The following is a 25,330-nucleotide window of genomic DNA, read 5'->3' on the forward strand; positions in this document are numbered from 1 at the left end:
TTTAATGTTGCAAGTAGGCTCAAGATGTTACATGTTCCTTTCACAGAATGAGAACCTTGCAATATACCCAGAAACTTTTTCACCTGTAGCAACCAAAATATGGGATATAATAGGAATAGGAATATTCATGGAATGTTCATGACATTGTGTCTTACATATCAAAACAGCTTTGAAAGTTGTTATGAATACAGATCAGATAGATACTTAAGTGCCAGTCACACAAAGCATTTCATAAAGCAGTTCAGGACAAATACAGATACTTTTTGGGAGTGAGCTTTACATTGTTTTGATATATGCAGGCTATTGTGTCAGTTTTTGTTCCATGTCGGCATAATTATACATGAATCTGAAAAAAATGGCCCAAAAACAAAGAAAGTTTTAAGTGCTCCCGTAAGTGTTAAAGTTATATGAAAGTTTCATATTTGACTGTATGTTGATGGTTGTATGTCTGCCCTCATTTTTATTGTCTTTTTGTCACCTGTTTTCTTCACTGTAGGTGATCACTCTGGAGGGCTGGGTGGAGATCATGTACTATGTGATGGATGCTCATTCCTTCTACAACTTCATCTACTTCATCCTACTGATTATTGTAAGTCACACGTACATGAAAATGTGCGCATAATGCCGAGCAACGGTTGACATTAATATCATGGTATTTATATATTTAACGTTATCAACATTTGACAGGTGGAATACAATTATCAAACAGATATTCAGTGCAAATAACTCTGTTGCACTGGATCAGATAAAGCTCTTCATGCTGTATGTAAAATCAAAACTTAAACTTATTTTGTTAGTTCTTTACTTTAATTAAAACTTGCTTGGAATTATTAATCTTCAGAACATCAATATCATTAGATCACATCACTATAATACAAGCCCACTTAATGTTGAAAAATAGTAACACTAAACTCTAATAAAACAAAAAAAAAGTACACACTCGGTAATACACACACACATGCAATAAAGTCATAATTTCTGCAGTTCTACATACTTTTAGATTCCCTGCTTTTGTTGCCAAGCTACAGACGACTGAAATGAAACACTGTCGCTCTCTCCTTCTCTGTACTGCATACCCACACACACACACACACACATCCACAAACACACACACACACAAGACTGTCAGTGTCACAGTGAAAGCTGAGCTGAAATCCCCGAAGAATCCCCCCTTTTGTTCCGATAAAACACATTTTAATTCCAATCCATTAGCTTCCGTGTGTGTGTGTAAGTTGTTATGTGTGAGCACCGATGCATGTTCACCTCAATATGATTCTTTTTTTCAGCCTGTCAGAGAGTATGTGTATGTGTGTGTTATCATAATGCGGTGTGACTGCCAGTCCCGGTTATTTCCCTAACCCAGGGGCTGTCTTGTCTTTTTATTACACTTTTAATTGCCTGACTTCAGATTCAAACAGAAGCTCTGCCTCTCTTCTTCTCCTCTTTTCTCATCTCACCAACACACACTTTGTTTCCTTCCATTTCTTCTTCTATTACTCTCTACAGCCTTCCACCTCCATAAATCTGTCACTCTCCGCTCCCTGTCACTCTACATTTCTTACCTCTGTCCCGTCATCTATCACTTCTTGACTCTCCGCTAACACTTCTCTCCATCCCTCTTTTCTTCATCTTCTGTCTCACTCTCATCCATAACCTCCTTTCTTCCCCACTTTCCTTTTTATCTCTACCACCTCCTGTCATCCATCCCCCTCTCTCGCCATCATTTCATCTCCTCTTTCTTTCCCTTTCCTTCCCCCAGTGTCTCGCCGAGCTGTATTCTGATCATCAGTCATGTATCTGTCGCTCGACTCATTATAATCATTCACGCGGAAACACGCGCATCCAAATTTATTGACAAACAGACACACATAAAAGAACACATTCCCACGCTCTTTTCCACATTTGCCGTGGGGCGTTATCTATCTACAGTACATCAAGCCCCTAAAATTGCCTCGCTGCAGATGATTCGTGTTATAATGGTTGCTTTTTGATGTGAGGAGTGATGGAGAGAGGATGGGAGTAACTGTTGCTGGATGGTAAGAAATGGAAGGAAGACGATGAAACGGTAGAGAAAATAGAAGAATGGTGGAAAGTGGGAGAGTGGATGGTGAGTGAATTTAAGAAAGAGATATGATGAAGAGGGGAAGACGTGATGAGAGAGTGGGGGAAGTGATGGACGCCGCATTGAAGGATAGATGGAAGAAGCCAGGAGATGTGATGATGGACCGGAGTGTCGGCGTGAAATCAAAGAGAGAATCGGAGGACGGGAGAGAGAGGAGGCGACCGCATGTCGGTCTCCCGCTTTGATCTTAAATGCAATGTTATTAATTAGAGAATCTCTCAGCGTGTCCTCTGGGTTCATGTTGTTGGAGCAGACACACTGATCATAGCATCGGGTTTATCAGTATGTCCACACAGCATGTCGTCCTGCCTTTCTCACCTTTAAGAATGAATTTACTTTAGTTTTAAGGAAAGGCAAGGACAGCGGTATAAAGCAGATTTCATAAACAAGGGCAGTTTTTTAAATGATACATTATGAATATTAAATAGGAGAATCTGTGGTGCATAGTCACTATTGCTGCTTCTCCAATGTTTCTGGGAATTGTTAGCATACCGCTATCATATTAAGCTACTGAAATCAATTAAAACTATTTGGCAGATGTGAATCAAGCTGTCAATAGTAGATGAAAAGTCAAGGGATCAGCAAAGAACTTGTTGCAATAACTTGCTCCCATAACTTACTATTACAGTCATTAGACTTAATGAGTGCAATAGTAATTATAGTGGTGATTTGATAGGTGGGTATTCTTGACACTGATACATGTCTGTGGTTACTTTGAGATAGGTATACGGTAAATCAACCTGCCTGGAGGTGAGTATACACCATATATCTGCATATATGCACCGCTACACATCTGCCATTAGAATAACTTAGATACCCAGTAAATGTCGTCACTACCAGTACTTTATAAGTGCAGTTCAGGGACCTAATGAGAATGTTTAAATTGTCTGCTAGAAATTAAGTTTATGGCTAAATTGCAACAGTTAATATGTTTTGCAGAAAAAAAAAAAAAGAAATGTAATGCTGGTTGAATTAACATGTTTGGTAAGTTGCAAAAATGTTCAAACTGAACTTTTTTTTTGTTTTTTTTACCCAGCAGAATATCTGATCTTGCAGTACCATATCTGCTTGATTATGTTTAGGCACTAGCAGCAAGTCCCCCTCCATTTACCCTCCATAAAATGTGTTTTTCTTATTGTTACTTCACTTTAATGTTTGACCCTCATTGTGTAGAATGATGTATATGCAGAGTTTGACACTAGAGGGATGTGGGATTTTCATTTTATGAATTTCTAACCATGTAATTGAACATTTTTAATGGGAAAAAACACATCAGACACAAATAGTTATTCAAAGCAGAGTGTTTCATATGTCTTAAAACATGTCTGTAGGGGATTTTTACGGCCATGGAAATATCATGGTCTTGGTTTAATACAGAAAAAGTCCACAGGGACTTAAAACACAAGACATAATGTGTTTATTAACATTTTAACCAAAACCACAGTCTTTCACTAACCTTAACCAAAGTGTTTTTGTCGCCTGAACCGAACCTCACATTGGACTCTTGTTCCAAGATCTTTCACTTTGTACGCCCGCCATCCACCCCGACCCATTCCCTACAACTTCAGTGTAGTACATAAATGCAGCTCATTCATTCCAAAAACAATGCAATGTAACTGGGAAATCAATTTAGTAGTATATAAACTTAATTTATAGGAGACAGGGTTGCAATGGTACTATAAGTCACATATTTGTACAGATGCTTGCCTCTATGGTGTGTGTAAAGTCTTTCACCAATTAAACAAACAGTTTAAACCATTTTCTAGATACAGGATCAAAATCAACTTAATTGCTAGACCTTAAACTAAAAAAATGTCTCCTCTGAGTGTCTAGTAAAGCAGACTTGCCTGAAGCATTACAATACCAACTGTAAATGAGGAAGTAAATCCCCATTGTTTAATATATCTCAAGATAAGCATATTGTCATTCATTAGACTTAAAACATTTAGTCTGCTATAGAAGCAGAATAAGCAGATTTTACTCCCAGCAGTTGCTGTGTCTTTTTTCCCCACAGAGTCGAGATTTGACAGCCAGGCTCTTGTCGGCTTTGTTACAGCGTGTTTCAAGGCCTGTCTCACAAACAGGCTTAGTAGAGGAAAGTGATTTAAGTGTTACTATTTGAATGTTAGAAGTTCTCTTCACATCCCCGGCTCGTCCTCGTCTCACTGGCAGACAGATGAGGAGACTTTTAATTATGTTTTCTTTAATGCTGCACGACACTGAGCATGGAGAGATGGAGGGACGCGAGTGACAGAGATAAAGAGAGAGAGAGAGAAAGGAAGGAGAGAGAGAGATTCAGGTTGTATTGAGATGCCTTGACAATTTCTCTCATGTTACATTCATGCAGAGTAAGTAAATTGAATTGAATTGAGAGAGAGAGAGGTAGAGTAGGATGAAGAGTGAGTGATACGAGAGAGAGAGAGAGAGAGAGCGACAGATGGAGAGACAGATGAAAAAGGTGAGAGGAGACGGAGATAAAGACGGAGAGAGTTAGAGAGATGCTGTACGCTGATTACCATCATGTAGAGCAGTTTAGACACGAGGGCTCAGCGGAATTAAAGGCTTTGCGTGGAAAATAGCTCGGCCCTATGGAATTAAGGTTTAACATCCGGAAATGCCACCCTCAGCCTTGTTTTGTTACACAGACTTACTGTGTGGTAAGCCCCATGATTTGACACAGTTTAAGCTCCCCATTTGCCTTTACTTATAACTTGTATTAACATTCAACACATACACCATTACGGATTGCCTTATCGCTAATGTTACGTGATGTCCCTACCTGTTGCTGCGCGCTTGTGTGTTCGCCTAGGGTTTAGTTGATCTCAGTGCAAAAAAAACAAAAGCATTTCAGTAACAGATGACTGATTTGTGAGACTTTAATACCCAGAAACCTTGTAATGTGATCTGAGTAAACTGTGTGATAGTTGTGTTAAAGTGTTTCTTTCATGATTTATGAGCTTATAAGTCTGATCTAGAGAAAGTGGTTTGTACCTGCTGTTGGCAAGAGCAATTTCAGACAGTTGTTTTGCAGATGTTTTACTCATTAACTAATGTTACAGTAAAAACATGATTATTGTTTTTTGAGTATTCTTACACTGTGGCTACACAGAAAGCGTAGCGTGATCAGCATGTTAAGCAGAGCAGCTCTGTCTATGTGTGTCTACATGAGGTGTTCAGGCACAATGTTGAGCGCATAGGTCACCCAGACGGGCGTGACACGAATGAATGAAAAACGCAGCTTTCGTGTAAACAAACACATGCGGTTCATCAGTCTTCTTGTCTATCATGTGACATGTGTCGTTAGAGTCACACGAGTTCCAGGTGTGAAAGAGGCCGTATACAGTATGTCAAAGTGGAAAAACCATCAATCAACAGAAAAGGTGGTCTACGACACCGACATCAATTACAATTATGTCCTGTCATCCCTCGCCAGGCGGTTTAACACCCGTTTACATCTGGACTCTAATGACTGTCACATGACAGACAAGAGGACTAAATGAGAGGTTAAATACCTGGGACTGAAGAAGCCTTTTGGATGAGAGGCGAAACATCTTCAAGAATCTACAACAAGTCCAGTTGCTCAACACTTTTGGAACAACTGCCTACTCATACAACCTGCACACACAAAAGCAACATTAACATTAATTTGGAGATCATAAGTCCTATATTCACTTTCCTTGTAGCTGTGGTTTGGTCTCCACCGACTATCTAGAAAAATATGCCTCAAGTTCTTTAGGTCTTTGTCAACTGTTTGGTACATGCTAGGTAGTGTACAGTGACTTTATCAGAGTACTTACTTGCTGCTAACAGCTGCCTGCTGTTGATGGAAATGGGATTGACGAGAACAATGAAACACATTGTAAATGTCATGTGAGAAAAAAAAGCTGTGAAGAGCCTCTGAGTCGGGGATAGTTCCTTGTCATTAAATTGTCATATGATTCTTGTAAATCTTAAAAAAAATATCAATATCTGGAGCTTTTGGATTCATGTTGGTTTGTGGTGCAAATTGAGGGTTTGCCTCTCTCTTTTTCATGCTCAAACTCACACACACACACACTCAGTACATCCATTCAGTGTCATCCACACATTCTCATATCCTCTCACACATAGTCATTTTGTCACTCTGCTGCAAACACTGAAACTGCACAGACACACACACACACGCACACACTAATCTAATTGTATTTCAGCAGCTCCAGCAGAGTGTGAGTATAAATATTTGATGGGATCAGCGAGGGTGCTGAATGGGTGCTGGGACCTACTGCCTCCCTTTCAGTCCGTGAGTCCAGAGAGCTGGGATGAAAACCAGCCAGTCAGCCCACAAATCTCTGCTTTGGATCAATGAAGAGGAGCTTTACACACAAAACACACACTGACATACACTGACGCACACGCACACATGCTTACACACACTTTTTATCCAGCTCTTCCATAGTCTTTGTCACAGCGGTTCAGATGGAGAGCAGGAGGGGGTTATCAGGCTTCACAATCACTATTGATCACAACCTAGAGAGCATTAGACTTCATCCCCCCTCTCTGCCTTCTCGCTTTCTCTATCCTCTTTTTCCACATAAGCTCTGCTTCTCTGGGTGACCTTACCCCCTTTTTCTTCTCTCATTTTCTCTCTCCCACTATATCCATTTCACCCACTGTCTCTTGTAAAGAGAGTGAGCCTCAAACATCAAACATGCAGCACTGCAACACAGCTTACCTTACAGTTTCTGACACACATCTTTCATTATTTTATTAATAATGAAAGGTTAAGCAGTGGCTGCTTTGGAACTTCTTCATCTTAGCCTTCAACCTGGTTATTCTCGATTAATAATGGAGCATTGGGACAGGTTTTAGTGAAAGAAATTCATGAGTTCAAGAGTAACAGACAGAGATGATGAATGAGAGAGGCACAAAAAGTAAGGATTCTTCTTTATTCTTCTGACCCTTCCTCTCTCTGCCTTTTATCCTCTCTGACTGTTGCGCCGATACACTAAAATCTCAAAAGGCTGTCTTTTGCTAAAAAAAACAATGTATTATTAATCAAGGACAACCAAGCTCAAGGCCCGGTTTCAGTCGCTCATGCAGTCATCTATTAATTTTTTGCCTAACAAACGTCTTCCACAGGCATTTTAGATAACACAGAGTTGGCTGTCTGGCGGTAGATTTGGGCGTTTGCCTAGATGGTTAGATATTTTAACTACATTCATAATGTTTTAGGTTCTGAAAAGGAACTGCAAAGCTAAACAAAACTTTTAAAACAAGTATAAACATTGTAAAGTACTCTTTAGAAGTGGGTAGATCGCTATGCAGCTTGCATAGACAGCACAGCTTGACAACCTCCACCAAAGATTGAGATCGGATCAAAGGATGTTTAGGGGAAAAAAGACCAGAATATCATAAATAACAGAATAGCCATAAATAACATAGGCAGGCTTCTACCTTATGACTTTATATCAAAGAAACAGATATTTTCTAAAACAGATGTTCACCTTCAATCCAAACTGTGGAAGAGCTCCAAATATGAGTTATTCAACGTTTTCTGTAGAGAAAATGAAAAGGAATTTTATCTTCAGAACCAGGAGCACCTGAAATAGCTCATCCCACTTCACAACTCTATAGTACTGGTATTAGCCTAGCCTATACAGTAGAACGGTATGTTCATTTCAGTGATAAAAGAGATCTATTTGGATAGATCTGTAAATTTGAGTGAATGGGTGAGTGAGTGGGTGGGTTATATCCCTAAATCACATGAGATTTCCATGTAAAATTCATTGAATAGGATCCAATTGATGTTTTATCTCGCATGACCAAATAAAGAAAGAATTACAAGAGCAGAGATCAGGTTGACATAAAGGTGTATGATCTCCTCGTCTAATAGATTAACGTTGGTTGGGCTTAAATTTATCAGGTTTGCTGGTTATTTAGTAAAAGAAAGGACAAGACTTGCAATGTTAGATCTCACTGGTTTAATTGAGAACACAGCAGCTTTTTTTAGAATCGTACTGTATAATGTGTGATGTTTTGAGTTGTCCAGCCAAATAGGCTAATGGGCTAAACTGCATTGGCATCAAGCCATCTTGTTGAGAGTTCTTTATTCAGTGTGATTATCTGACCACTTACAGATCAGATTCATGCCAGTGTGTACAAATGGTGCAGTTAAAAACAAACCTAGGTAGTCTAGAGTGTGGATAATGGTTTAAAATTTAAACATTTAATCTTTAGCAGTATTCACCTGTAAAATATCTGTTTCTGCGTTTTCCCTCTTATCCTTTTAGGTTGGTTCCTTCTTCATGATCAACCTGTGCCTGGTCGTCATCGCCACCCAGTTCTCAGAGACCAAGCAGAGGGAGCACCAGCTGATGCAGGAGCAGAGGGCACGGTGTTCGTCCTCTTCCACCCTGGCAAGTGAGCCCGGGGACTGCTATGAGGAGCTCTTCCAGCTGGTCTGCCACATCCTCCGCAAGGCCAGGAGACAGACTGTCGCCCTTTTCAACACCCTGCGGGGGAAACCTCGTGGCTTTCGGGGCGTCGGAAGAGGTAGAGGAGGAAGAGAAGGGAGGGATAGGAAGTCCAATGGAAGGGGTGGACGTGAGAGGAGAGCGGTGTTGAGGCACGGTAGGTAACTGTAAAAATGGTATTCACATGCACGGTTTATACACTTACTATTTAACACCCTCCATTTGCACAATTTCAGGTCCACCTTGTCCCCACCATAACAAACCTGACCACGCCTCACCTGCTGAACCCATGGCGCTCACCTCTTCCTCTGCCACTGTTGGCTGCCCCCAGTGTGTCGCTGCCCTGTCACTCTCTGATGGGGTCGGACCGGTTCGCGGTGCGGCCAGCGATGAAGCCGAGGAGGGAGCTGTGGAGGAAACGGACACGGAGGGGGTACAATCTAGTGGTAAAGAAAAGGACAAGAAAGGCCACGATGGTGCAGGGACGGGATGTAGTCCTCAGCAGAAATGCAAGAAGCTGTGCTATGAGATTAGGACGAAGCTGTGGGGCATCGTGGAGAGCAAGTACTTCAACCGAGGCATCATGATCGCCATCCTGATCAACACCATCAGCATGGGCATCGAGCATCACGAGCAGGTACGGACAGCTGCAGCTCTCCTCTGTGATGCATAACATTTCTTATGTTTAAAGTACTTCTCATGGTCTGTCTGTCATACTTCTGTTTTTCATTTTTTCCTCTTTCTGCAGTCAGTCAATGTCTACAACATCTGTGCCATGTTCTCCTTTCTCTCAGTATGCCTCTTTTGCACAGCTGCCTCTCTATTGAACTTTAGAAACTTCAATCAAATATCCTGCGCTTGTGCTCACATAATGTACATTTCTTGTCCATAGAGAAAGCATTGCATAAGTACCCTACAGGCTTTGCTCAACAGGTTCAGTATAATTACACAGAATATCAAAAGTAGCTGCTTTAAAGCACAGTCTTCGGGCATGCTGCCTGTCCCATTGGATTCCCATTGTGGTTGTTTGACAAATTGTTGGTGCATTATTTCAAAGTACATTTCTTTGTTTTTACATTGAACACAACCAGAAAAGAGAACATGCCCATGGCATAAAAGAATCATAACATCACCAGCAGAAAGAAAATATAAAATGTATAGAGTTTCCTGATTTGGAATTCAATTATCAACCTTTTTTGACTTGATAAGACCTTTTCTGACCTTGAAACTAGCAACAATATCTACACAGTCTTCATAAAATAAAAAGGAAAAAAGTTTTTGCCTGTTTCTATTTGGTCACATGGTTAGCATCATGGGGAAACCCTAATTACACACCCTATACAGCAGCGATTCCAAAAATAAGGGAAGTAATCTTAAGGATACTTATCATCAAAACATCCAATAATCTACCAGGTGTGATGTGCAAACAGTACAGGACACCCATCCAACTAATCCCAGCCAGTTGCGGCACCTGATCACCATGTATTGCAATTTAGAATGTGTGCAAAATTAGATAGCAAAAGTCAAAATAGTTTGTTCAAAGTAATGGAAAAATGGTTGAAACGGTCAGCTTCCACAAAAAGATACAAAGGCAAACTGATAAAAAGTATAAAGGGACCCATCCTTAACACTGACAATTCCAGGATCACTTTATCTTGATTGGTTAAGTTATGGTTCATGCCTTCATCTGACCGAAAGCTCGCTAATTAAAAAAGATTCTTGCACAGATTTGAGTGTGCGGGTTCTTTTTTCATTCAGTTTGATATTTTTTTAGCTCCAACACCACAGCTAAGTCTGATACCGGGTGAGAGGTGTATTTTTTTCTCTATTGTTGAGTTATGAACATGACACTTGCAGTTAACTTTTCATGGTCACCAACCATAGACGCCCAATCACATTTCCAACACTTCAGGCTGGTAAGAGGAAAAATAATGAGAACCTGATCTGTCAACAGTCAAAGCTTCCCAGGATTTTTACAACTTTTAGTTGAAAGACAACAGAAACAGAAATCTCACAATGTTTGGAGGGAGGTTTCATCCATTAGTGGTAATGTTGTTTTTATCTGTTTTATTTATTTAGTTAGTTCTTTACATATTTATGTGTGTGTTTATCTTCAGTTATTACTAACCAGTTAGCATGTGCTAAGGAGCCAACACTGTGGGATTATGAATGGGGGAATCCATAATGCAGCAGTTAAAAATGAAGGATTTTCCTGTTTATTAGCTGCATGAGATCTCAATGTAGATGCAGCTGGAGCCTCTCTTCCCGCCTACATTTGCTCCAGAGTGAACCACCGACCATGTTTGCAGTCTGAGTCGGCCGTCTCTTTTAGTTTCTCTCCCTGTCACTCTATGTCTACACTCCTCCGCAATGTAAACCTTTCTATATGCTTTCTCCTGCACACCCGTCTCTGTTTCTTACATGCCTCTTCCTCTCTCAGCCTCCATCCGTTCCTGTATAATGTGATTCCCCAGTCAACAGGACAGACATGTGTGCACTCAGGTTAGGCTGCAAGATGTTGGCAGGACCACCAGAATATTATTACACCTTTGGTTCCGATCACACTCACCAATATCTCCTAGGAATGAAAAGTGATGCTCTGTGCATTCTTTCAACTTTTGCCCCCCCCCCCCATTCTTCCCAGTTTCCTGTCTCTCTCTGTCGCTCTGCTTTGTGCACTCTTTGTCTTTCTATCAATATTTCTTGCTCTCGCTATACCATCGCCCACTCACTTCTGCCACCGCCGCAGTGGTGGGTCGTCTCTCATCTCAGAGGCGGCTAAAAATAGAGAGAGACAGACAGACGGAGGCAGAGAGAGACTTTGCTGCTCTAATGGGGAGGAAATAGCGAGCTGGAATGTCTGCGGTTCCACAGGCTGTTTAGCAAACTGGAGTCATGCCTCCTTCCCTCTGTTTGAACAGTGATATCAGAGGCTTAATCTGTCTCATCGCTCTGATCCTCATCCTGTAGAGGGGTGCTTCCACCTGTCCTGCTACACCTGTGGTCTCTGGTTCTGTCAGTCTGGAAACAACAGATAAACAGTGCGGAAAATGCAACCAAGTTGCTTTTCTAAATTTCAGGGTTTCAGGCAGGTATGATTTAGACCACCGGGAGGCAACCAAACATAATTTGGTGAATTTATTAAGTCCAAAAGAAGGCAGTTTGTTGGTGAAAGAGTCTAAGAAGTGTTTTGGGACGTCCTTCACAGCAAACACACATTTTTTGCTAATCAAACTACATGATAAAATATTTTATTAGAACCATAACAAAGCAGCTCAACAGCAAACTCTACATTCTCTCATATGTTTAAATATTCAATGGTCTGGAAAATAGTTTGCCATATGAGCTGCTCATATTTTTAGAAACACACTTAAACATTTATATAACTACAGTAACACTGCCGTCATCATCTTTTATTGGTTTTACTGTTGGATTACGTATCTGGAAAGATGTGAGAGTGTTAGCAAAGGATGTTTTATGGCTCAAAGGGCCATTTCTAAATCAAAGTTAGGAATGAAAGTTTAAATATCACTTCATATTGCAAAGCCTGAAAACCATTTTTGTCAAAAATGTATCAAATCCTGCAGCTAATGGGAAAAAAAGGTGAATATTATGAGTAGAAATGTTAATGACCTTTTGGCAAAGAAAGACAAGAATCTCTAATGTTTTAAAGGAGAAATCAGATGATGGTTTTTTAAATTAATGGAGATGATGATATTGTAAATGTCGAGTTTCTTCATAGAATCAAGATAAAGTCTTAGGAATCCATCAGTTACAAGGGCACTTCATATTGCTTTTGACATCACAAATATGATCATAATTCCTGGGATTCAGTTGTCAGGGCACTTGGCCATTGTCTTTGAAGGGATATTAGTTGCAACAGTGGCATGACGTACGTTACTAAAAATACAAGGCTAGATCTCCCACTGAATGGGGTTGATTGCTCCAGTGAGAAGACACCTCAGATAATTTAGCAGCTGTTTGGGGATTAATAATGCAGCAGCGTGACGGGCACTTCTTTGGAGATTTGACAGGGATGGATAGAGATCAAACAACAGTGCTACGTGTCTTTCTCTGCCCAAATGCAAAGATTAAAACGAAAGGAAATAACCGAATTCATGTTGTGGGGGCAACTGAGGTCACAGTCAAAATATTCAACAACACCCACATACTCAGTTTAAGATATTTGGGCTATGACTGCCATATGCTAATTGAAACAGTAAAAGCCAAAAATAGTTGACAATTATAAAGCAGTGTAGGTCTGAAAATTCAAAGGTGAAAATAAAACTGGGGTTTGGAAGACAATCGAACAATCTACAGAAAACAGCCGAATGTCTCGAAATAGCAAATGACAGCAATACAGAAGGATTTAATGTTTCAGTTACTGAAATGCTGCTTTTAATATGTATGTTATGAATAAATGTAATCTCTTACCCCTACTGAAGGATTTTTGGAAATTCAATAACCAGGGGCACAAACCTTAATAAGATAGCTATCTGAATTAAGTTGCTGTTGAAATATAAAGAGGCTCATATTTGAGAGATTTGATTCCATTAAGTGCAGGGAACAAAACAAATTACACCACTTTTATAGAAATAACAAAGTGAGACACATCAAAGGCTTTAGGATTGTTATGATTTCCATTATCACATTACTGATATTTATGCACAATGCCACAGCAGTGGGTTTGGGTTATTTACTATCACAGGAATGTTATATGAGTGTGAACCTGTGTCAAAATAACAGAGGTCAGACTCTATGCACCAGATGCTAAAAGCATTAGAGCAGGGAAAAGGCTAAAAAGGCTGGGCTTGTTGCAAAAATTTGTGATCATCACAGCAATAGGTGCTCATTACCAAATGGGTACCATATTGACCTCTATAGGCATTTCAAAAATGAATCATACAGGTATTGTCTGATCCACCAGTATGGTGGGCTGCTGACTAACTAAAACTAAAACTGCATGTTTAATGTAAAGGAAGGATCACAATCATGGTTAAAAGAAAAGTTGAATGTTAGTAGATAAGATTCAAAGAGCAGTCCTCTTGTCAAGGTCAGACACTTTGTCCACCCAACTTCCCATGTTAACCTCATTCTTATGTGCAACACACACATATTGCATCATTTGACAAGCATCAACGGATGTTCATTGAAAAACACCTGATGCATCATTTAAGCAGAACAAATGTGATAAAGTTGCAGTTTTTCTGGGGAATTATGGTGGGACTAGGACAGTGGCGTACCCCAACAAGTTGACACATGTGGGTGTTTTGACATGTCATACACTGCCAATGTGTGTTCCCTTTTAGGAGGGTTTTCAGTACTATTACATCACACAACGTCCACATTTGCTTCTGAGAGATAACAGCTATTATACCCACAACCACGAGAGGTTGCTTGTCAGGAAAAAACAAACAAACTTTTAAACACTTACAGACGTTGTTGAAATTATTGTTACTCTTGCGTTTTATTAAAATAATGCACCATTCGCCCTGAACAGTTTTGAAATTCAAAGATATTTTATTATCAATGCATGTCTATGTTTGGTTTGCAGTGGAACGAAACAAAAAAGTTGTGAAAATAGCAGAATTCATGCTTATTCTACGAAGACATTCTACAAACAGCCTGGATTATAGGTTGTAAGAAATAATTGATTTGTAGTGATACTTTAAGCAGATTATTGTGTTTTAATTAGTATCACAGGTGTTTTCAATCTTCTAATCACTCATGCAGCCAGTTTAAAAGGAGAAAATTACTCCCTCTGCTGTTTTGTGCCACTGTGTGCATCACACTGAACGTGGAAAACAGAAGGAAAACTAAAGAGTGGTCTGAAGACATTAGAAAAAAAGGTAATAGCCAATGTAGGTCAATGTAAAGGTTACAGGACCATCTCCAAAGAGTTTTATGATCCTGTGACCACTGTTGCCAATGTTATTAAGAAATTTAAAGCCCATGGAACTATAGCCAACATCTCTGGACGCGGTTGCAAGAGAAAAATTGGCCCGAGATTGAACAGAAGGATTGCTTGAATGGTTGAGAAAGAATCAAGGAAAATTTCAGTACAGATCCAAGCTGATCTTCAAGTTCAAGGTACAATAGTTTCACCATCCGTCACTGTCTGAATGAAAATAGGCTCCATGGTTGAAGACCCAGGAAAACCCCACTTCCAAGAGGGAGACACAAAAAAGCCAGACTGGACTTTGCCAAAATGCATGTTGAAAAGCCACAGTCCTTCTGGGAGAAAGTGCTTTGGACAAATGAAATAAAATTAGAGCTTTTTGGTAAATCACACCAACCCTATGTTTACAGAAGAAAAAATGAAGCCTTTAAAGAAAAGAACACCATGGCTACTGTGAAACATGGAGGAGGCTTAGTGATGTTTTGGGGTTGCTTTGCTGCTTTGAATCTGTGCAGGGTACAATGAAATCAGAAGGCCATCAAGGCATTTTGGAGAGAAATATACAGCCCAGAGTCAGAAAGCTGTGTCTTAGTCACAGCTCATGGGTCTTCCAGCAGGATATTGACCCCGAACATACATCAAAAAGCACCCAAGAGTGGATAAGAAGAAAACGTTGGACAATTCTGAAGTGGCCTGCTATGAGTCCTGATCTGAAGCCCATTGAACATCTGTGGAAAGAGCTGAAACTTGCAGTTGGGAGATGGCAGCCATCAAACCAGAGAGAACTGGAGCAGTTTGCTCAAGAAGAGTAGGCCGAACTACCAGTGGAGAGGTATAGAGACCTTACTCAGAGTTACAGAAAGCGCTTGACTGCAGTTACTACCTCCAAAGGCTGTGCCACAAAATATTAAATTAAGGGTACCAGTATTTTTGGCCATGCCATTTTCATTTGTTTTATTGTAAATCAAAAGCAAAGGGGTATCAAAGGGTAGCAAAGGGTACCAATATTTTTTTCCACCATGTCTGTTCATTTTAAGTGTTTGAACAAATGACCGATGCTGTTGTTTTCCTGGTGAGGACGGTCTCTATCACAGAACTGCACCGGACTGCATGTCAGTCTTGAGTTGGTGAATACAGACTAGAATTAATACATTTGCTAAGAAAATATCAGTGAAGTTTGATACTGATCAGATCAGTGCAGACCAATGCATATGACAGATGTCAGGCAAATTGCTGCAGATAGACATTAAAGGGTTATTGATACATGGTAAAGAGTAATGGGCAGGTTTTACAGGCAATATTGTTTTGCCAGCTGCTGCAAGCTTATACACCACAGTTTTTGTTTTTGAAGTTTTATCTCATTTAGTTTAGTTAGAGCAAATGCTCTTTTTAAAAAAACTTTCTGTTTTGTTCACTTTACAAGTACATAATTTCCTTATATAAGAGTGAGTCCTTAGTGGGACATCAAATACCCACTTTTCTTATTTTATTCCATACATCCGCCGACCGGAAAACACCAGTCTTCTGTACCCAGGTCTGCAGTAATGAGACAGCAGTAATGGATCTCCGGGGGCTGCTGCGCTGTTTAGCTGGTCTACAAACAGCGGTCAGCCGTCACATCGTTACCAAAACTGGTGGGCACGCATCATTAGGTTGTGTTTTCACACTGCTAAACACTCATTAGGAATGACAACACACACATACACACACACAGGCACACACACACATACATGCATCTCCTAACAGCAGAGTCGCTACAAACAGATGCACACATACACACCGACAGACATGTAAATGCAAAACAAGCAGTGCTCATTGATTCTGGGGCGGTGAAATGTCAGAAGTGTTATTGCTGAAGTTACCAGAGGAGCTCTGTGGAATCGTGATATGCTAGATTCATGATTGTGCCAAATTTAGCTCTTTGTGTGTGTGTGTGTGTGTATGTGTGTTCTTCTATTAAGGCAGGCAGAGACAGAAAGACAAAAACAGAAAGAAGAAGTTACTCAAACGGTGTCAAATGTTACTACTGAAAAGACAGACATTCATGCACATTAGTAAGTGACAATAAGTAGAAGAAACCAGAATATCTTGTAAAGGCATACAGTGAAAAGCAAATTGGATTTAAATACTGGCAGTTCAAGTTCAAGAGTTAATTTTATAACTCTCATTGTAAATTAACACTTGCTTTACTGGTGTAACTTCCACAACTAAATTGTTACATTACATCATAGCTCTCCAGAATATTCTCAGGAACAAAAATGTAGTCTTTCAGTTTGTCTCCAAGCTGGAAGGAGTAAAATGTTGAACCTTTTTAATGGCAGCAGTGTGTGTGTGTGTGTGTGCTGCTGGGTAGGAAATGAGTAGACAGTAGTGATGTGGACAAGAAATGCAGACAGTATTTGAACAGCATTCAGGCTGTTCTTTGTGTTTTGTTGCCAGAATATTACTAGAAATGCAGGTAACCAGTATGTGTACTCTTATCTGTACTGGTGTCATAGTCTCTGTGTGTGTGTGTGTGTGTGTGGGTGCAGTTGTGTGTAAAAGCTATTGTCCTCCTTCTTGCCCTTTCCACCAATCAATTTTGTGCATTCGATCCATGGTGAGTAAAATATCTGATAACTAGAGAAAGAGATGAGGAAGCAAAAGAAAAAAAAAAGCAGAGTGATAGATAGCTGGAGACAGAGCGCCTCATCCTTGAGCTTTGTCATTTTTTGCCAGAAATATAGCCTAGTTAACCTCTTCCATCGCCCCCCTAGCATAGACCCATTTTTTTGGGGGAAAGGGGATGTTTAGGGGGAGATAGCAGGTCAACAGTATATGCCACATAGAAGTGGTATATATCATCTGAACGCTGGCAACCTGAAGATTATGCTGTGATTTAGTATCAAAAAACTTCTGAACTTTCTGGAAAAACTGCACTTTTTGGCGATTGAATGGCGAGCACTTCTGTTTCGGAAATTACTCAGAAACCCCCTTATTGTCAATATACCGAGGAAAGCCATACATCCTGTGAATGCCCCAGGTCTCTAGTTTGTGGTTTTGAAGTTTCATGAGGCTGTGATTATACTAGAGGTCACAATATGTCATTTTATACAGTGAGGTCAAGTTTAAAAAAAAAATGGTCTCATGACAATGAAATGGCTGCTACGAGGACTAACATCATCACACATGAATACAATTGGGCTCATTGAATCCACAAGAGTCTCAGCTTTTCAAAGGCATATCAAATGTATGCAATTCCAAGACTGTTTAGGGACCCCTACAAATACATACATACAAATAATAATCATCATCATCATCAGATAAATAAACATAAAAATACATAACATGTATAATGCATGCTGAAATGCCTACAGTAATAACAAGGATTAGCTGTGAGCTTAATGCAAACATAGCATGGTAACATTTGAAATGCTGTTATGCTAGTCACAATGTGGATCTGATCCTAATGAGCTCAGTAAAAAATGTCCCAAAACAGCCTCCATAGGGGGGATCAATCCTTTTTAACAACAACATGGCCATTTTTCTCTGTGCCACAATTACATTTTACTTCACTCATGGTAAGAATCTAAAAAAGACCAAAGCTGTCCCTCCACTGTTCATCCTTTTAACTTTGTTTTCTGGTGTGCGATGAGCATTAGACTACAGCCTTAAGTGGCCATTAGCAATGCTACAGACATTTTTTTTCTGCTTTAGTTTCTCTTCCTCCCCTTTCCTCTCTTGTTTGTCTTTTTCTCTTTATTTCCTAATTTATCTTCTTTCTGTTTTTTTTACTTGTCTCATATAATCCTTCAGCCAGAGGAGCTCACTAATGTTCTGGAGATCTGCAACATCGTCTTCACCAGCATGTTTTCCTTGGAGATGATCCTCAAACTCACTGCGTTCGGCTCTTTTAACTACCTGAGAAACCCTTACAACGTCTTTGACGGAGTCATCGTCATCATAAGGTACAACTGAAATGGTGTAAGCAAATTGTGTATTCATTGTGATTGTAGACTTGAGAGAGTAATATACTTATTGCAGGCCAGACACATTGCCATCAATATATAGATCTGTATAAATGCTATTTTATTCTGTTGAACCAGTATTAATGAAGAGGTCAAAACTCCTGCAAGACTAAAAGAATAACTTTATTGTTCAAATCAAGTTGAACTATTATAGACCAGTGTTACATACAGTATGTACATTATTCAGTGTTAAAAACACATAAATATTAATTAGTGTTTGAAAAATATAAATACCCCAAATACACTATATTTTTCAGTTTACAGTTTTAGAGGACAAAAATATGATATTTCTGAAATATTGATGAAATCCCAGACCATTCTGGAAAGCGATCCTGCAGTATAATTATTCATGTCGTGCTTTGTCAACTTGTCATCTGTTACCTACCTGGTTGAAATGTACTACCTGTATGTATTTGGATGCCACAGCGTCAGACAGCAGCAAACAGAATTTGTCTTTTGTTGTGTGTGCCTGGAGCTTCAGGTGAGTGGCTGTGCCTTTGATCTGCTGGTGTTTTTTTTCAATTCATCTGGCTGAGCGCTTTTGTCTGTGATCCCCATTATAACCCTGAGATCAAATACACATCAAAGCAACTAAAACTGAACAAGATCAAATGTGCAGCGCGTCACAGAAGATACATGTTGATTGAACATATCTACATCTGTCTTCTTATCTCTTGCTCCACTACCGATTTCCATCTCTTCATCTATCTGAATTTCAGCTATTCATACAGAGCCGCCGATGCAAAGACGATGCTATATTCATGCTATTTTCATGTTCTGAGAGGAGCCTTTGATAGCCACCTCCATTAGAAGACAAATTTCTTTAAAGCCAGATTTCCTACTAGAGAATGGTTCTCTGTCCGTGATGAATATACTCACCACGACAAAAAAGAAAAAAGAAAAGATAAGATAAAACTTCTGGGATCCCCCTTTTGTAATTGTTCTGCAGCAGCAAACGGTAATTAAAGTCATGAAGTATTTAAGCAAGTGCTTGATTTATAATGTCTAAAGCTAAAGTAACCTCTTAAGTGGACACATTAATTATTGCAAGACAAGATCAACCAAACTTTCCCAAAGAATTAGAGAAACATTCAATAGTGGGGGTTTGATGATGACCCCTCCTTGTATTGTAGATTACCTGGGGTTTAGTGTTACTGGGGTTTATTTTCCTAAGGACCCAAAAATGCTACTTTAATTTCATCAAACAGCATAAAACCAGAGATTATATGTTAGTCTATCTATAGGGCCTTTACGTAACATCTTTTTTCCTCAGGTTTCCTTTGAACAAAGTTTGATTTCCCTCAACTTAAAGTTCAGTTGTAGTTTGAAGTCTTGGTTTCTATAGCAGACACTCTTTCAGTCATTGTGAGGTGTTACTAGCTGCTGTCGAAAGATGTAAAACTCGCCTCCTGCGGACAAAGGACTTTATCTAATAAGCTTTTAAAAAATACGTCTATGCTTTTTTATTATTGTGCTGCCACTTGTGGATGAAGTGAAACAGGCATTTATTTTTATGTAATTATTTCAGATTAAAACTTTAAATAACTCTACATTGTTTCTCTGACATCCCTCTGTATAGTGTGTGTGAGATCGTCGGCCAGTCCGACGGCGGTTTGTCTGTGCTGAGGACCTTCAGGCTGCTAAGGGTGCTGAAGCTAGTGAGGTTCATGCCAGCTCTGAGGAGACAGCTGGTTGTCCTCATGAAGACCATGGACAACGTGGCCACCTTCTGCATGCTGCTTATGCTCTTCATCTTCATCTTCAGGTATGGGGAAATTAAATGTGCTGTATATATGAATACCTGGGTATGTTGGTCTCTCATTATGTACAGATAACACAACAGTGTGTCCATGCTTCTCCTCGCCAAGGCATACGTTCTTTTTTCTTTTCTTTTTGTCTCTTGCCAATGTTTTATAGTTTCTCACAGAGATGCCCAAGAGAGAGATCATTGTTTCACCCCTTGCTTTTATGTGTCTTTGTATGTGCTACCTTCTGTCTTTTCTAAAGTCCGGTGCTCCTGCTTAACAGCTGCTATTGAAGTGCAGAAGGTCACGGTGTTCCACAGCCACTATTAACCCCTTGGTGCAAAATAACAAGCAGACTCTTGAAGATCTGGTTAGAATTTAACAAGCAGACACTTAAAGAACTGGAGCAACATAACAAGCAGACATTTGTAGATGTGCAAGCACTGACACAGCAGCGCTCTGAAGGGCTAGAGGATCTTTCAGCATATGATCAATGACTGCAGTCCTTGTTTTCCTTCCTCTCAGCTTTGCTTTCCACAAGAGCCAGTTCTTGTAGTTTTGTTTAGTAAGTTGATGTGAGAAGAAATTACCCTGAGAAAATCACCCACAGTACACACTTAAAAATTTGCAAGTACAAACACTTATTTTGATATAATTTTAGTCTTCCATGTTAAGTGTGTTCTGAGCTCCTGAAATGTCACATCCCAGCTATATGAAACCATTAATATTTCATGTCATGTTTGCAATTTAACTCCATGTTAATTGTGTGATTGATAAAATGGCTTTAAGAAACATTATCAATGACAATAAAGATTTCAGGTGCTGGTTATAGCTGGCAGTCACTACTTCTAATGGTGGTCACAGTTTGATGCTGTACAATGGTTTGGACTGTAAGATACCCTACAAGGAATTACCATCTATATAACAATTGTGTGCATTACCCGTACATTAAAAGAGCCCTGTCATTACTTTTAAATGTTTTGCATGGTAGTGACAACATGGCCACTGGAGCAGATGTCACCTTATGTAACCAGGCTTTAACATTTAAATTTATCTTCATCATTGCAGCCAAGAAAGTATTACATGTAACCAGGGTACAAAAACAATTAATAACAAGCAGAGCAGCATACAACCCTGAATATTTCAAAGAATCCTCACACACAACTCTTAAATTCGGGTCTTGAAATTGTCACGCCTCTGTAAATGTATACAATTCCTCATTACAGTAAGTTTGATCACTCCAGTGTGTGCAGTACAGTATGTTAACCTACTCCATCATTGTGTCCCTGCGGTTGTGTTGCAGTATCCTGGGAATGCACATTTTTGGCTGCAAGTTCAGTCTTAAGACAGAGACTGGAGACACAGTACCAGACAGGAAGAACTTTGACTCTCTGCTCTGGGCCATCGTCACTGTTTTCCAGGTAATCAACATATGACTCTACTGTTTATTGACCAGATATAAATACACTAACACACATCTCAGTGCATTCCTTTGCAGTATTCTGCTTTGCAGCAGTGGATACTTTTGCACGTGTATTCAACATACTATATACATTCTCTATGTATGCGGATGACTTGCACGTATTTCTTAAGACATTTCTGTGAGAATTTACATAGCAACCATAACCTGTAAATCTGATCACTTGAAACTTTAATAATGAAAACTTATTAATATTTGTAAATCAAATTTTTGTATTGCCAGTGATTAATCTTTTCATACATATTAGATGCTAATACACCACTCTGTCAGTAATAAATGTGGCAAAAAGTCTTTGAACTACAGTATACTAGAACTCTGTGCTGGCATGATACATTTTAAACTTTAATATGGATTATTTGTATACATTTTTAATTAATAATTCGGCGCAGTGGCTTAATTGTACTATTAACTTCCCTCAGATTCTGACTCAGGAGGATTGGAATGCGGTTTTGTACAACGGCATGGCAGCCACTTCACCCCTTGCCGCTCTTTACTTTGTGGCCCTTATGACCTTCGGAAACTACGTCCTCTTCAACCTGCTCGTGGCCATCTTGGTTGAGGGCTTTCAAGCAGAGGTAAGAGAAGTCAGTCTGACATTTCACTCCCAAGTTAGGTTGTTACTAAGGGTGATCAGGCATTAGCTATTAGAGCTTCCACACTATGTAACTCTCTGCCTACTGGACTCAGACACACTAAACTTTTCTCTTTGTAAAATCTTTTGGAAACGTTTGATATGTGCTTTTATTTATTTGATCCTATTCATTTTATTGTCCTCACTTTTTTATCTGCCTTGTCTGGTTTTATTTTCTTTTTGTAAAGCACTTTATAACATTGTTAAGAAAAGAATATATAAATAAAGTTTATTATCATTATCATTATTATTATTATTAAGTAGGGAATGGTAAGGTGAATGGGAAACACATTTTTGTGTTTTGAGAAGCAATTGTAGATGCTTCTATGAAGTTGAAAAGCAACCCCACTCGTCTCTGCAAAGTACAGTACTGTATTATCTTGTGTTAATACATATTAGTGTCAACAGTGTTTTTTTTATTTGCTCATATTTTTGTCCAGTAAATCATAAACTGTTTTAACCCTTTGAACTCAATTGTAGGAATTGACAATTGACTGACAGCAAGCAAAAATCTAAAAAAAAAAAAAATTAAAATTAAAATAATAAAACTGTCCTAGAAGAATTCATGTCATGTCTGAGTAGTCTAACTAATTCTGAAAATAACAATATATAGCATGCCTAACTTAGACATGTTGTGTGTATGCCAGAAGCCTGAATACTATAAAGGAAAAACAGAAAACAACCTCAAAGGGCTTAAAATCTATTTCATGCTGTAGAAGCAACAATTACAGTATTGGTCACAATTATGATATTTATAAGGGTTTGTTTCAACTGTCAAAACACAATAATGGCGTATTAAACACAACAATATAATTTCTGAAGTCAGCCATCTCAGTGGAAAACAGTAGAAGATGATGCTGTCAGTCTGCCGTCAACTGTCAAACCCACAGACGTATCATTGGAAGATTGTAGTGCGGTTGAGTAACCCAGTTGAGTTTTCATACATGGATCAAAGCATTACCATATTCATGGTGCGTAACTATGATGTGTGAGTTGAAGAGGAAACACTGACACAAATCACAAGGCTTTTGATTGATCTTTCTGAAATGCCAAAACAAACACAGCTGTCAGTCTCTCATTTTGTCTTTCTGCCTTTTCAGTCTCTCTCTTTCTCTCTCTTTCTCTCTTTCTTTCTCTCACTGTTGGTCTTCTTCCCTCTGGCTCTCTCTACTTCCTCTGCTCTTCCTCACTGTGTCTACTGTTGCTACACACGAGGGATTACTGAACCAATTTACTCCAGATTTTCCAATCGTGAAGACTGAAGGGGAAATCCCACTGGTGTTAACCAAACTCGTGGGGTCACTGGAGATATGTGTCAGTAGTTTGAGGGTTCTGATTTAATCTTAAAACAAAATATAGATAAGACATCCCGATGACATTAAATATTGTATGTTTGACTGTTGGTTTCTTGCTTGAACTGATGTCACACAGGAGATTAAAGGTTCTGAGTTAAATAAAGTCTGGAAAATCTGGTATAGTGCTGTATAACATGAACCATGTGTAATACGCTGTCTCTTTGTCCCTCTCTCTTTTTCTTCGTCCCTCACCTTTTCATCACCAGGGTGATGCCAATCGTTCTTACTCAGACGACGACCGTTCCTCCTCAAACTTTGATGAGAGCGAGAAACACGACTCCATAAAGTTATCTGGTGAGCTGACGGCATGTTTCCATCCCACCTATATAATTACATGTAGGTGCCAGTTTATTAGACACACCAAGCAAAAACTAATGCTGGCTAATACAACAGCCCTGAAATAAACCCTACCTTCATGAGGGTTCAGTTTTTGTTGAAACCTTTAAAGATTTTGATTAAACTTCATGGTAATTTTTTTCAACCATAGGTCATCATGATGTTGAATTGTATTATTTACACTAAGAGGTGTTTCAGATATTTTGTTCACCCCATTTATATCAACAAGGGTAGACTAAATTTCACCGACAACTGAACATTATAATGTCATGAAGGTAGATTTATGGCAGAGCTGTTGTATTAGAGTCTATTAGTTTTAGCTGGGTGTACCTAATAAACTGCCAACTGAATGTACAATATATTGAATTATTTGTGATGTATCTATCAACTGATAGATAAAATTAATTAAATTAATTAAAATAACTGACTCATCTGCTGTTGTTTGTGACTTAATGTGTTTCTAAAAAAAAAAAAAAGAATCCTTATCAACCAAGCAAAAATACAGCAACTATTTAGGAGTCTTTCCCAAAATGAAATAAGCCAGTATCAAGGAAACCAGTATATGCTCTTAAAAATGTGTATTAATAATAATCAAAATCACATTTTTATAAATTTGTTTAGGGCACTTACAGTTCTTTAGAAACCAATATTATTTTCAGTTGATAATTTTAAGATTTTAAAACCAAGTCCTTGGATTTCTGTGGTTTCCATGAGTTTGATTTACCAGTAACATCACAGTTTAAATCACAGATTTCCCCCTATTCATGTCAAAGCAGGACAACATGCTCAACAATCTGCTCGCATCTCACATTTAAGCCAGTAGTCTTTGGTTTTCCAGTGAGTCTTATTCAAGAACAGGCTGGATGTACTCAACCCAAAAACCAAAAGTAAGACAGAACTATTTGCCAAACTTGCAAAAACTCAGTGAGCTGCAATTATGAAAGAGCTCGGTGGGCGAACCGGATGACCTGCTGCCGGGAAGTATTTTCCTCACTGTCGACTTTAATGATATCATCAACATTTCACAAAAACAACACAAAAACACAAAAGTGTCCTTGATAACTCAACAATGCAATAGGCCAATGTTTTGTTTTGTTTTAATTATTTCACCTTCAATTCTGAGAAATCAACTGTTTTTTGTTGTGTTCTTTTTGTCAGTTTTTGATAGCAGAAGGTGCTACAGTGCCATTAGCCTCATTGACCGTTACTATGGAGACGAAGACAATCTACTTTGTGTTATGTTGCAAAACTTTTATTCACTATTATATCTGCTCTTTACTTTTAATTACTGAATTTATTCCAA

At 39.1% G+C, this 25,330-nt stretch overlaps 1 protein-coding gene across 1 annotated transcript in view; it reads left to right on the forward strand.

The window, feature by feature from the left end:
- Positions 1-25,330, forward strand: part of LOC137180151 (voltage-dependent T-type calcium channel subunit alpha-1I-like) — a 223,393-nt gene that overhangs the window by 122,218 nt on the left and 75,845 nt on the right. Inside the window, exons 8-15 of the mRNA XM_067585420.1 lie at positions 497-589; positions 8,392-8,731; positions 8,811-9,211; positions 18,269-18,420; positions 20,060-20,245; positions 21,529-21,646; positions 22,125-22,280; positions 23,898-23,985. Coding sequence (XP_067441521.1) covers positions 497-589; positions 8,392-8,731; positions 8,811-9,211; positions 18,269-18,420; positions 20,060-20,245; positions 21,529-21,646; positions 22,125-22,280; positions 23,898-23,985 — 1,534 coding nt within the window. The remainder of the gene's footprint in view (positions 1-496; positions 590-8,391; positions 8,732-8,810; positions 9,212-18,268; positions 18,421-20,059; positions 20,246-21,528; positions 21,647-22,124; positions 22,281-23,897; positions 23,986-25,330) is intronic.

This window comes from Thunnus thynnus, chromosome 3 (genome assembly GCF_963924715.1).
Source record: "Thunnus thynnus chromosome 3, fThuThy2.1, whole genome shotgun sequence".
In the NCBI taxonomy this organism is placed as follows: domain Eukaryota; kingdom Metazoa; phylum Chordata; class Actinopteri; order Scombriformes; family Scombridae; genus Thunnus; species Thunnus thynnus.